Source organism: Arvicanthis niloticus, chromosome 19 (genome assembly GCF_011762505.2).
Source record: "Arvicanthis niloticus isolate mArvNil1 chromosome 19, mArvNil1.pat.X, whole genome shotgun sequence".
NCBI classification, from domain to species: Eukaryota; Metazoa; Chordata; class Mammalia; order Rodentia; family Muridae; genus Arvicanthis; species Arvicanthis niloticus.
The window spans coordinates 43,575,055-43,589,749 of NC_047676.1; the positions used below are offsets into that span (position 1 = coordinate 43,575,055).

The 14,695-nt window shown below is 42.9% G+C and overlaps 1 protein-coding gene across 1 annotated transcript; it reads right to left on the reverse strand.

Annotated features, from left to right (window-relative positions):
• Positions 1–279: 279 nt before the first annotated feature.
• On the reverse strand, positions 280–6,699 carry Plk2 (polo like kinase 2). The gene is made up of 14 exons (XM_034523572.2): positions 5,629–6,699; positions 4,974–5,081; positions 4,702–4,818; positions 4,369–4,498; positions 4,096–4,183; positions 3,504–3,599; positions 3,186–3,384; positions 2,949–3,096; positions 2,560–2,657; positions 2,183–2,312; positions 1,722–1,962; positions 1,479–1,608; positions 1,126–1,236; positions 280–988 (listed from the first exon to the last, which is right to left on the reverse strand). Exons 1-14 carry the CDS (start codon positions 5,887–5,889, stop codon positions 797–799), a joined length of 2,049 nt encoding a protein of 682 aa, XP_034379463.1. The 5' UTR covers positions 5,890–6,699; the 3' UTR covers positions 280–796.
• Positions 6,700–14,695: the final 7,996 nt, after the last annotated feature.

Sequence of the window (14,695 nt, forward strand, 5' to 3'; positions counted from 1 at the left end):
AGAACCACTAAAAAGTCCGTAATTGTAACTATGACATTAAAGACTGGTTTCCTAGAAGTATCATGAGGAGAAGTAAAGATGTTTCTTGTTTTTTTCTATATGTTTGATGTCATACTGACGTGTCAGGAACCCATGCTTAAAGGCTCTGATGGCACGGTGCTGCGTAGAGTAAGGACAGGAGGCCAGTTTTTCTATTTTATACTCTTTATTGCCAAGAGTTCAAAATGGTCAACATAAAAAAAAAGAGAACATCTTGATAATAAATACTGCTCTTGGGGCTGTAATAAATAAAAAGTTTATTAACAAGGAATGCACTTTTCCAGCCACAAGTGTATTCAAAAATAACCAAAAAAAAAAAAAAAAAAAAAGTATGGCCATAGTTCACAGTTAAGCAGCCAAAAGCTGCTCTGATTGTAGCCTTTAAACAGCAAGGGAGCATTGTCCCTTCTCCCTCCCCTTCAGGAAGTATATTCACAGTTCCAAGTCTTCCAACTAAAAACGTTCTCAACAGAGAGAACTTCAAAGTCAATGCATCTTTCTGCAAAACTGTCCGATAAACCTTTTAAAGACAGGTATCTCAGGGAAAACTGCACTCGGCTCCACACTTAAGATTGTCCAAAGTCAACTGTACACCTTAGGCTGGTCTGGTTCCAGCAGTCCAGCAGGCCACAGAGGAATTGTCTTCGTACCACCACCTGTCTGATTTCTCTAACTTGCTCTGTATCCCTCCGCTGGCTTCCCTGTTGATCTCACAGTGGAAAAGAGTCCCATGAGGTCCACTCAAAGAAAAAGGTTCTCAGTTACATCTCTGTAAGAGCATGTTCAGGGCATATTCCATTCGATTTTTTAATTCTAACGAACAGCCAGACATCAACAGAGTCGTCAGTCTGAAAGTTGTAGATATCCTGTCTTCATTGATGTATGTGAGAAGGTATTCTTCATTCTGGTTACAGATGATTATTTTTGTATGATCATGGTAGAAATTCACCTTTAACAAAAAATAAACATAGACATTAGAAATTTCTAAACAAGAAGTAATAAAGGTTCTGCCAAAAAAAAGTAAAGGAGCTAGGTGGAAAAAGATTTCAGGCCCTAAACGTGTAGGTCGGTAAAAGGCTCAGTTACCTGAAATGTGCCGTCATTGAAAAGCATCATTAAGGCCTTATCAGACTTTAACCACTGAAGGAGGTAGAGCCGAGGCCTTCGAATGTCAGTGACACTAGGGAGATCGCCACCCTGGAAGAAATCAGGAGAGGGGTTTAATAACTCTGAAGCTGTACAGTGTAGATATTACACAGAACCTCTCAAACTTAAGCCTCAGAATGGCCTCAAGATTCCTGGCTCTGGCTCAATTCAGACTCTGCACTGCATTTAAGGTAAGGCATGAGGATCTAAACTAAGCTAACTTCAAAGGGATGCAGATTCTCCTGGATCTAGACTGCTTCACACACGGTTACTCTAAAGACACGGTTACTCACATCCATGAGGTTCTCCTCCATGTAATGAGAAAAGTATTTCAGCACCGTCACTTGACTAATAAATTGTTCAGGAGCATCTGTTGCTGGGAAAACAGAGCATTGGCCAAGTTCCGCATAATAGTGAACTGTTCTAAAAGTAGGAAGTAGAGAAAAGAAAGATTAGAAGCAATTTATCACTGTTTCCTGATTTCATTTAGCCCAACAGCGGAGAACTGGTGGATTGTGTTAATCAGACACACTTACTTTTTGTCTGGTAGGAGGCTCATGTGAGCTCCATTGTTGAAAAGGACTCCAACAGTGTGATCTGAGAGCTGGTACCCAAAGCCATATTTGTTGGAGTAGTCGACCCATTTGGTGACCCACTGAAAGGATGTGCTCAACTGCTCTTTGGGGATACAGTCAGCTTCAGGCATGTTTTCTAGACATCCTCGAAGGACTCTTGCCACTGTGTCTGCCACACTTCCCATGGTGCTATCTTCAAGGCCTGCAAAGTCACAGGAACGGAAATGACAACATTGTTTACAATTAAACCCCGGGGTCAGGAAATGCTGTTTCCCTCCACTAATTTGAAAGCCAGAGAAATGGAGATCATGGCTACTCAATGTCCTTTCCCTAATTCTATAATTTTATTTCTATGTTAAATTGACTGGGGTTACTCAGCGCTGGTCTTAAAGTTTATTTAAAATACAGCTTCGAGCACTTACATTCACTGCTGCTGCTGCAGCTGCCGAGCGTCCCTCTAACTATCATCCGAATTGCATCCCCGATCTGCTGTTTGGTTTCCACTGCGGATGTTCCAGATCTGGCAACGGTAGTGGGAGGCGGCTGGAGCTCCTTGAAAGGGAGAGAAGAGCCATACAATGAACCAAGGGGCTAGGTCTATTTACATTTGAAGTTTCAGGCTAACATAAGATTATGATAATTACTGAAAAAGCTTATCAAAGAGCAATGTATACAAGCCAGAGAAATCTGCCCTGGTACCCTGACTAGAAGAAGCATTGCCTCAGCCCCCCATAATCATCAAAATGCTAGTTATCCAAGAATGGAGACGACCTTTTCATTATGTGCTTCCCCAACATACCTCATCTGTTCTGTGTTTGCTAGGTTGCTGGGTAATCGACGTTTTCTTCAAATCATGCCGAAGCTTGTAAATGTCTTCATCTTCCTTAGACACTTTATCTGTAAATCGAGGGAAAGAATTGCGTATGTTAATCTATCTCAACAAGGGGGGGACAGAGTCAGCGCCATGTCAGCACATCAGCAGCAAGTGCGAGGGCATCGCACTTCACTGTTTAGGTAAACCAAAGCTGTCAATCAATTCTAGTTGTATATTTACACTGCTATTGGTATTGAAGGTCAGCAGTATACAAATACGATGCTGAAACTCCCCTAAAGGTAAAGTCTCAACGCAGTCATCAAACTCAAGGATCATCTGGGATACAGAAAGGAGAGAGAAGTCTGGAAACTTACTGTGTGTGTCGTTATATCTTGCTTTGTCTTTTTTGCCACCAAAAAGAGCGGCAGCAGCTTTCTTAAAGAAATTCTTTGCTGGGCTTGACAAGTGGAAGTCTGGAACTGTGTGGCAACAGCTAGAAGAGAGTCTGTCTGGAGTGAAGCCCTGTGGAACCAGAAGAGACCATCAGAAACCTCTCCAGCAATCAGGGCAATGACATGCAATTTAAAAGAAAGGTCAAAGGGTGAACTGACCTGCAGAAAGAAATCATGCCGAATGATGTCATCCAAACTGGGGCGGTCCTCTGGGTTTTTGGACAGCATGCTAGCTATCAAGTGCTTAGCAGGGGCCAGTAACGAAGATGGCATTGTATACCTTGCTTCCCTTATGCACCTGTATGTTTCTTTCAGATTTGTGGTTTCGAATGGAGGTCTTCCTAGCAGCATCGTATACCTGGGTGCACAGAAACCCATCTTCAGAAAGGGTCAAGAAGAAACTCTTTCTGAGCATTGCGACTGAGTCAAATTAGTTTCTTTAGGCACTCTCAGATGCATTCTGGTGCACCTACTTACATTACACAGCCTAAGGCCCAGATGTCTGATTCACAGCCATGTCCTTGTTTGTTGAGGACTTCAGGGGAGAGATAATTCGGGGTTCCACATATTGTTCTGAAAAGACACAATATAGCAAGATCTCATTAGGAACTATGACTTTAATTAGACTTACTTCTCTGGGGATGATTCAATGGGAAAGAAAGCTTGGAATTCTTTGCTCAGTTTGCTCAATTTTAGTGTTTTTATTTGAAGAAGCCTCTTTCGGTAATTTTTCTCATCCCATATGATCAAGTATTTTTAACCAAATGAGACCAGATAGTGTGTGTATGTGTGTGTGTGTGTGTGTGTGTATATATATGTATATATATATATATATATATATATATATATATATATATATATATATATTTTAAGTAAACTTAAACACTTATTTTATTGATTGCCTTTATAATCAACTTAGAGGCATAAGTTACCTAATTCAGAGTGGACATTGGTTTCCTTTCAGTAACACTGCTGCGGTTTGCAGATTGTAGTGTGAACTAACTTTCTATGAACTAATAAGAGAGGTGTATTTGGTGTCCACAAAACCCAGGCAGGACATGACTCTCACCTCCTCCTGTGCTCCAGTGGTTCCAGTCTGGCTGCCAAACCAAAGTCTCCAACCTTCAGTTCCATGGCTTCATTAATAAAAAAGTTCCCTAGAAGATAAACAAAACGAACCGTGAACTCCCTTGGAAAGGTTCACATTTGGAGCCCAGCATCCTCCACGGAAGGCACCCATTCAAAAAGCTAGATCCCAATTAGGAACACTAAAAAAAGGGAGAGCCAAGGAAAACCTCTCGCTCCCTAGCCCCTCCCCCAGCCGCTGCAGTACAGGGCTTACCTAGCTTGAGATCCCTGTGCAGGATTTCTTGTTCATGAAGGTACTTGAGTCCCGACACAATCTGCCTGAGGTAGTATCGGACTTCTGGCTCCGTCAACACCTTTCTTGCTTTCAAGATGTGAGCCATGGACTAGAAAGAGAAGTGGGGTGGGGGAGGAGAATTTGTCAAACAAAGTTACCTAGATCAGGCTTCCCTTTGCTGGACTAGTAATGCAGCCTCCTATGGTGGGAGAATAATTAACTGTCACGGGCTAAAACCGCTGATGAAATGTAATCCAAACACCACTCCAGCTTTCGGTTAGCAAGCGCGCTGACCCAGGAGTTAACACTTACCCTTCTACTGCAGTATTCCAAGAGAATGTAAATGTTTTCTTTGTCTTCAAAGTAGTGGTAAAACTGCACTACATGCTTATGGTGCAGGATCCTGTGAAGCTCTATTTCTTTGTCGATCTAAGAAAAAAGAAAAAAAAAAAAAAAAGATAAGGCTTATTAGCTTCTCACCGTGTCTGGAAGGGCAGTGCTTAAACATGCAGAAGACATTTTCCTAACAGGGTAGGGCCATCCCTGCACACAAAGAAAATACTTTACTCAACAGTCATACGCACCTTTTCCCTTTGATGAGGTTTAGCTACTCTGCTGTGAGGAATAATTTTTGCAGCGTAGACTTTGTTGTTTGTCAGATCTGTCATTTCGTAACACTTTGCAAATCCACCCTGAGAGGAAACAAAGCCAAGATGGAATTGAGCATGACGGAAAAAAAAAAAAGAAGGGCCAACGTTTAAAATAAATGAATACATAAATGTGGGCAGGAAGCAAAATTTGAGGAACATAGGGTGGGCAGAGCGATACAATCTGCTTTGTAAAATGGTTTTTCAGGAAGGGAGACACATTCCTGGAAACCAGTCCAGTTCTCTCGTTTCCCCTTTGCAAAGAACTCTAAGAAGCGAGTGGAAGGGGGAAAGAGTGGAAAATGCCCTCTGAAGAAATTTGACAGGCTAGCTAGGGATCAGGTAGTGAGAGCCCGGGGCCAAGGTAAAACGCCTTTAGTCCTCCTTCGTAGACTCGGGAGGAAAGCAAGCTGAGGATGCAAAGCAGATCCCCAGCGTTGTTGGGGCCCAGGAGGGCAGGAGAGGGACCCACGTCGCTCCGGTGACCAGACAGCTGAAGGAGCGAGAAGAGCGGGCGCTGGGTCCCTGCTCGCTCAGCTTGCCCGGGCAGCCCGCCCTCCCACCCCGCAGCCTGACGTCCGCCGCTCCTCACCTTGCCCAGCACTTTGCCCCGGCAGTAGCGCTTCCCCGTCGTGGGGTCGACAATAATCCGCGAGATCTCGGGTCCCGAGTGGGAGTGGTGATGATGGTGGTGTGGGGCCGCCGGGGTCACCTGGGCTTGGGGCTGCCCGTCTTCAGAAGGCTGCTGAGGTCGCTTCTTCTTTGAGTCCCCGCCGCAAGCTTTGCCGAGAGCCTGCTCGCACATCTTGGTGCTGGCGGCCGGTTGGTAGGTGATAGTCCGCAGGAGCTCCATCGTTGCCTCGCCACCCGACACTGTCTACTGCCACCTCGGAGGCGCAGACACGCGTCCGGTCTAGCCCTGTCCCTCGAGCCCCAGTCCTTCTTGCTTCTGTCTAGTCTGACGTCCTGCTCGGCTTGTCCGAGCGAAGGCGAGCAGCGAAGCTTTAAATACCCGCCGGCTGGCTGGGGCGGGGCTCGTGACGTCAGGGAGAGCGCTCCACCCACCGGTCCTGGAGTGCGCGCCTTAGATAGGTGCGGGGTGATCGCGTGGCTGTCGTGGGCTTCGACCTGGCCTGGAGGCGGCCCCCGTTCGTCGCGTGCCCTGACTTTGGACGTGGAAAACACAAACTCAAGGGCGAACGCCCTGTCTGGGTCCAGGGCCGGCGGGGATGCGGGGTAGCAGCCCGGGGAGTCACAGGGTTGGCACAGCCCTCCTGACCGCCGTGCAACCGGACACTGGTGTCATCCAGCTAGGCACTCGGGGCGGCACCGGGAGATCCGGAGTACTTGGGGACCTCTGCCGGCACCGCGGGTTCCCTTACTCCAGTCTAGGACCCCTTGGATCAGGAGGGTCAGTGGCTGGGCCCGCGGTACTGGACACCAGACAGAATCAGAGCAGCTAAGGAACGGGGCGCAATCCCGGTCGTAGATCCGGGTGGCCGGCTGTGGCATGGGAGTATCTGAGCTCGCTGCAGCCTCTTCCCATCCCCTGATAAGTGACCCCTGTCAGAGGCCAGGCTCTTAACCTTGGAGTGGAGAGAGAGGGCTTGACGCCCGGCGAAGGTTTGGTAGGCAACAAGTCTAAGCAAGATCGCCATCCTGTGGAATTTTTCAGAAAAGCGATTAACGGTCTGAGTGGGCCGAGGTTCGTTAGCAACAGTATGGGCTTCAACAGTAACGCTAAAAGTGTTCTGTTGCTAATTATGATTTTACAGTTGAAGTCATCTATGACTTCTTGTTCCAACTAGGCGACTCAGATTGCGTGAATCTAAAGTCACTAAGCCATGTCACCGCCCTGGTACACAGAGTCAATGCAAGGTCCCACTGTGGGGTAAAGAGAGAATAAAGACAGCTGAGCTAACGTGTGGCTGTCAACAAACTCGATTTTACCGTTTAGTTCTAACAACTCAGAGGCTTAGCCGCCTTCTTTGTTCCAATGGCAAAGGTGCCAGCGTCTATGGAGCACTGTTCGGTACTGTATTAAACGCTGGTAGCTATTTTGAAATCTCTGTATCAGCTTAATACAATCTTGAATGAAAAATACTGCCGTATTAGGGAAGGGAAAATAATTTTCCTTCTACCCTTTTAAAATTATCGCCATGATTCCTCCAGCAAGGCAGAAATTAGCTGCAGAAACACAAGTTCACAGCGAAATGAGTACCCTCCGACATGGCTTAGAACTGAGGCTTGAATGCTATCAGAAGCTAAAAAAGAGTGTGGGAAAAGACAGGAAACGAAGCCAATCAGGAACATGGGATTTAACAGGGAAGAGGTTTGTTAATGTTTTTCACTGATAAAATTGTTACTTAGAATCATTCCTTTTGTCTGCTTCAGGGGACGACTTTCTTAGGATTTGAGACTTCTTTTAATAAATGTGATTTTTTTCCTTACAAAAGAGTGGTGTGCCACTCTCAGGGCTTCTGTGTCTACCTATCTTTTAATTCCATTCAATCTTATCCTGACTCAGCAATATATTGAGGGTGACACATTCTAGTTTCCTGTGGACATATTTTGAGTTGCCGTAGTCTAGTCTGCATTGTCCCCATCTTACAGGTGAAGAAACTGTGTCCGAGACAATTTAAATATCTATTGTCAATACAGTTTTCATTGAATCATGAAGATTTGAGAACTCCATGCCCGTCCGTCCCGTTGTCTCAGTTAACACAGTGTGTTAGCAGTTCCTTTGAATTGGAGTTCCGACTTCCAAAAATATACAGGTCTTTAATAAAATACCAGTGCTGAATCCGTGCCAACTGGGGAAAGAGTGACACATAGAATTCCAAATTAATAAAGGGTAAATGGGTTCTCCGCCAGACCACTATCAAACATAGGTAAATCTAATCTTTATAGTTAAAAAGATGAATATTCACCTCAGCCACTCCCAATGCTATACAAGGAAGCTTCCTTGGCATTGCAGAGTAGACAAGGCAAGACACTCTCACTTTCAAGGCTTTAGCTCTCTGCAAGCCCAGGCATGTTGTTCACAAAGGACAAGAAACTTTAACCCAAGATTATCCCAGGTTTGAATAAGAGGGAGGCGGAGCTGGAAGTGGGGAAGCAGAATTACACAACCCCCCTGCTTTATTCATAAACCCGGCTATGACCTTTGCTCCCCAGCCTGTGCGAAGTCATTGGATGGGCCTGCTGGTTGGAGAAGACCACCTTACTTTTCCAGAGAGAGTATTCCTCTAATTGTGTGTGTTACAATTAAAAGACTGAAAGAACAGTTAAGACATTTTTTTTCATTTCAATTTTGTCTTGTACACTATTACATATGTTTCTGCAGGTAGTATAGTACTTACTAGATTGTTGAATATTCCATGTGAAATTGAGTTCTACCAAAAATAAACAGGCATTTAATAAAATACCAATGGTAAATCCTTGCCAACTGGGAATGAGTGATTTTCTTTATGGTAGTGCCATCATGTGGCCAGAATCGAAACTGTAGTCCATATAACAACAAAGCTACTTTCCACTGGTGGTAAATCTATATTGACAAAGTATTTCCCTGTAGATCTGTGCTCTGAATAGAGATTTTAGTGCCCAAATCCCAATGGGGCTTTTGGGGAGAAGCTGACAGACTAACTTCTATCATCTTTCAAGAGATCAAAAGTAGCAAAAGTATCTTCAAGCAAGAAGGGAGGGAGAATAACCTTTCTCTTGGCAGCTGTTGGGCCTTACAACAGTTTGTAGCAAGTAAGCTGCTTAGTTAATTAGGAAAATTTACTGAAGGGCCAGAATATTGAAAACAAAGGTAGATTTCATCTAGAGAGAACTTTTGTGTGTGGGAAGATGTGGTACATTATTGAGGAGTTACACTTTAGAACAGGTTACTAGATGTTAGAATTAAAAAGAGAATTGCATTTCATCCTGCCATGAGGTTCTTACGTCAAGGGATCCTGACTAAAAGAAGCAGTGGGAGAAGGGATCCCAACAGAACTAAGAGTTCCTTTTAGAAACCAAACAGAAAGAATCATGATGAAGCAGGAAGGAGTTCATTCACTGAAGCCTTGCTGGGCAGGAACAGGGATTCAAATGTCCTTTGTCCTGTCTGTGAGGCTCAAATAAGAGCTTTGGTGTTACACATGGGAAGGGGAGAAGCAGAAGTATGTATCATCAGATAGTTTTGATCAGAGAGCTGGTTGATCAGTAGCTCCAGGTCTGGGGTCCTGCTTGGAGATGAGGAAGTAGCTGTTGCCTGGGTGGCTTCAGGTTTTCTCCCCAAGAGGCTCATCCACCCTATTTGTTGCTCCTAGAATTCTGAATGACTGAAGGAGAAGATGACTCAGAGGAAAGTTCAAGGTCCACAGGGACTTCTTCAAGTTTAGGACAACCAGTGGCTAGTGACTTCCAAGTGCCAGCTTGGTAATCTGAGAGAGGACATTGGAGCTAGCAGTTGACAATCTATGGAGTACTGCATCCATTCCTGTAAATTTTTAATGTTTCTTGAATGACTCAGTGTTAATATTCGTAGTTGAATAAAAATCTACTTCAAAAGGAGCTACCTTTAAGGTAGCAAAGGAGAAAAGAGAATCCAGAAACACCCAACAAGCTTCTTTCCCGGTTTCCAGTTCCCTCTGTATCTGAGACTGACGGGAAGAGTCAGCATTTCACACACAACAGAGCTTTTTAACTTCTGGTGTACTGGAGCCACCATATACCACAGCCTGGATATTTTAACTTAATCTTCTATTTCTGGACACTGCTAATCCAAGGTCAAAATTGTTGGCTGTTGGTATCTTCAGACACCTCTCCTTTTAATTTCCATATAACCACTTCTCCCTGTGTTTTCCGCCTGGTGACTCTCCAATGCACACATGTCCCCTGTTCTAATCTTACTTAATTTTACAAGGACAGAGTCTAGATTATGACCAACTCACTCTATCACCCAATGTTAATTATCTCTAAAGTCCCTACTGCCAAATATTATATTCTGTGGTATAAGGGTTAGAGATCTAATGCATTTGGGAGGGTTTCCTAGAAGACAGCTTTTTTCTATACCTGTGAGGGAGTTTCTGATGTAGGTTTGTGTGGGGAGCCAAGAGAAGGCAGCTATCATCCTTGCAGCCATCTTGAGCCATATACCCTGACAAGAGACTTGATTACAATAGCCTACAACAGTGAGCACACTCTGATAACATCTTGTTTTAGATACCCAGGATTTTCCCTTGGGTGTGTGAGACTTAAAGGTGTGTGACTTAAGGGCTTGACTTAGAGATCAGATTTAGAGACAAGACCTAAGGGCATGACTTAAAGGTGTGACTTAAAGGCATGGCTTAGAAGTGAGACATATAAAAGGCGAGAGGCAGACAGAAGAAATTATTATTAAGTATTAGGCCCTGGGAGTAGGCACTTGAGACTCGAGACAGGCAACTATTATTAGGCACTTAGCACTTGGAGAAAGAACTTGAAACTGGGAAAGAGACTAGCAACTATAACTAGGAATTAGGACCTGAGACTTGATACTAGGAACTAGGGACTTGGAGAGAAGAAGAGAGACTGAAGAATAAACAGGATTGAATCACACTCTGTCTGGTCTCCATTCTTCGAATCTGTCCTCACTCTCTCTCTTGCTGAACCCTGACCTGTGGACCAGAGCATCTTGGGGCAGTAAGACTCTAACAATTTAGGCCCCATGGCTTTTGGCAGTGTGGGTTCCAACATTGACAGAGGAGTCTGCGACATTTTGGCCCCCAAATGTGGGGTAGTGCGGTTCTCAACAGGTTTGCATCTGGACATACCCATGATGGATGATGGAGAATGAGGTCAATGAAGTTGGAAGACTCATATTAACTGTGGGCAGCATCATTCTGTGGACTGTGCTCCTGGACAAAGGAGAATGTACAGTGAGTGCTAGCATTCCTCTGAGTGCTAGCATTCCCCTCTATGACTGACAGCAGCCAGTGTGACCAGTTCTCTCAAGCAGCTGCAGCCACATCATTCCTGCCATAAGGGACTGTACCCTTGAACTGTGAGTCAAAATGAACCCCTCTTTCATTGATTGGCTTTGGTTAGGTATATTCTCACAGCAACCAAACTACTAACAGAATCATGTCTTTAAAAAATTCCCAGATGGGGCTGGAGAGATGGCTCAGCAGTTAAGAGCACTGGGTAGTCTTCCAGAGGCCTTGAGTTCAATTCTCAGAAACCACATGGTGGCTCACAACCATCTATAATGAGATCTGATGCCCTCTTCTGGCACCCAGGTGTACATGCAGAGAGAACACTCACACATAACATTAAACTTTTTTAAAAAATCTACAAATGTAGTAAAGACTCACAAATAAGCAAAACCGTATTAATGGAAGCTATAGGCAGTAGCTTTTTGAGCACACAGGAGAGGAAGATTTAAACAGCATGAAGAGGGCACTGTATCAGAAGACTGTCAAATAGGACTGAGTTAAGAACTTTGATTCAGTGGCTCAGGTGTAGGCCACACCAGTCAAGACAAGGTGAGTGACCTGCCTGCCAGTCAAACTGCCCCACTTTATAGATTCAGTTCAAGACCCTCCCACCTCATGACTTGCCCCATGGCAAGGCCCTTGCCCCCAATTCTATCAAACTCCAGCTGCTCAGGTGCAGATTACATCAGTCAGAAGAACAGAGAATTTTTACTGTACTAAAGGTCAAGCAAGTTGCCAGAAGTCAGGCCCCCAGCCTGGTCGGAGACTCTCTACTGGATCAAAGATCAAGAAGGCTGCCAAAAATCCAGGCCACAAAGTCCAGAAGACCAAAGAGGAAACAGAAATCAAGGAACAAAACACCCATACAACAAAGACAAACTTAGACATAAGTACCTAGAATGCTTATCCCAAACCCAAATGCCTAAACACCTGGTATAAAACACAAGATCATCCAGGTCAGTATGGCTTCATTAGGCCTCAGCTATCCGATGACATTCTGACACTGAATTTCTACATAAAAACCAACTCTGTGAAGCTAATAGTATTTTTTTAAAAATGGGAAAAATCCCCAAAGAAATCAAGGAAAAGACACACAAAAAATTGAAGGCAATAAATAAATACCTTAAAGAATTCCAAGAAAAACTAGGTGTAGGATTATGCAAGACCTGAAAATTGAAATAGAAGCAATAATGAAAACACAAATGAAGGAATTCTGAAAACAAAATCTAGGGAAGGAAACAGGAACTACAGATGCAAGCCTCACCAACAGAGTATAAGAGACAGAAGAAAGAATCTTAGGGATTGAAGATATCATAGAAGAAATAAATTCATTGAAAAAAAAGTTAAATCTAAAATGTTCTGGGTACAAAACATTCAGAAAATCTGGAACACTATGAAAATACCTAAGAATAATATGAATAGAAAAAGGAGATTCCCAGCTCAGATGCCTAGAAAATTATAGATGAGCGACCCTTCCCCTCTGCCACCTAAAGAAAGAGACGCTTATAAATGGGTAAGAAGTTTATGAAACAACAAATAGATTGGACCAGAAAAGAAAATCCTCCGCCACATAACAATCAGAATGTTAAATGTACAGAACAAAGAAAATTAAAAGTTGCAAGGGAAAAGGGCCAAGTAATTAGTGAAATTGGAGAATTTAAAAGAAATGGGCAATTTTGCAGATAGATACCACTTACCAAAGTTAAATCAAAATGAGATAAACAATATACATAGACCTATAACCTCTAAGGACTTTCAAAGAAGAGGTAGTAACAATACTTCTCAAACTATTCCACCACTACGAGATCACAGTCGCCCTTATACCTAAAATACACAAAGACTCAAAAAAAAAAAAAATCAGACCAATTTCACTCATGAACACTGATGCAAAAAGCAAAAATACTCAATAAAATACTTGCAAACCAAATCCAAGGAGACATCAAAAACATCATCCACCATGATTAAGTAGGCTTCATCGCAGAGAGAAAGGTGTTGTTCAACATATGGAAATCCATCAACGTAATCCACTATATAAACAAATTGGAAGAAAAAAACATGATCATCTCATTAGATGCTGAAAAAGCCTATCGACAAAAATTCAACATCCCTTCATGATAAAGTATTGGAGAAATTAGGGATACAGGGCACACACCTTAAAGGCAATATACAGCAAGTCAATGGCCAACATCAAATTAAATGGAGAGAAACTTAAAGCAATCCCATAAAAATCGAGGACATGACAATGCTTTCCACTCCCTCCATATTCTGTCAATATAGTTCTCAAAGTTTTAGCTAAAGCAATAAGACAACTAAAAGAGATTGAAGGGTTACAAGTTGGAAGGAAAGAAGTCAAAATAAGGCTATTTGCAGATGATATGATAATATACATGAGTGATCCCAAAAATTATACCACCTACACCTTCATCAAAGTGACTGGATACAAAATTAACTAAAAAAATTAGTAGCCCTCTTTTATACAAATTATATGTGGGTTGATAAAGAAATTAAGAAAACAACACTCTTCACAAATAATAATAATAAAAAAATACCATGGTGTAACTCTAACCAAGCAAGTGAAAGTATGACAAAACTTAAGGTCTCTGAAGAAACTGAATTAAAAGATATCCTGTGCTCGTGAGTTACTAAAAGCAATTTACAGATGAAATGCAATTGCCATCATATCCCAACACATTTCTTTACAGACCTTGGAAGAATACTCAACTTCATATGGAAAAACAAAAGCCTGGGATAGATATAACAGTCCTGTACAATAAAAGAGCTTCTGGAGGTATCACCACCCCTGACTTCAATCTATACTGTAGAGCAATAGTAATAAAAACCGGATGCTACTGTCATAAAACAAGTTGATCAACGGAATCGAACCAAAGACTCAAATGTAAATCCACACACCTAGGGACACTTGATTTTTGACAAAGAAGCTAAAAGCATACAATGGGGGGAAATTAGCATCTTCAACAAATGGTGCTGGACCACCTGGATGTCCCCAGGTAGGATGCAAATAAATCCATGACCATCAACCTGCACAAAACTCAAGTTCAAGTGGATCAAAGAACTCAACATAAAACCAGATACACCATAAAAGGGACAACATGTCAGCCTACAGAATGGGGAAAAATCTTCACCAACCCCACATCTGAGAGAGGGCTGATATCTAAAATATATTAAAAAAAAAAAAAAAAAAAAAAAAAACCTCAAGAAACTAGATATCAACAAACCAAATAGTATAATTTTAAAAATGAGGTATGGACATAAACAGAGAATTCTCAACAGAGGAATCGCTAATAGCTAAGAAATGCTTTTAAAATATTCATCATCCTTAGCCATCAGGGAAATGCAAATCAAAAGACTTCGAGAGTCCATCTTAGACCTGTCAGGAGGCTAAGATGAAAGACACAAGGGACAGCTCCTACTGGCGAGGATGTGGAGTGAGGGAAACTCTCCTTCATTGCTGATGGGAGTGCAAACTTGTACAGCACCTTTGGAAATCAATGTAGAGATTTCTCAGATAATTGGAAATCTATTTACCTCAAGACCCAGATAGACCACTCCTGGGCATGTATCCAAAAAATGTTCCTCTGTAAGACAAGGACACTTGCTCAGGTGAGGATGGGAACAGGAGAGATCAGGTGTGAGAAGGATCAGGATCGAGAGAAAGAGGACTGGGAAAGACAACTG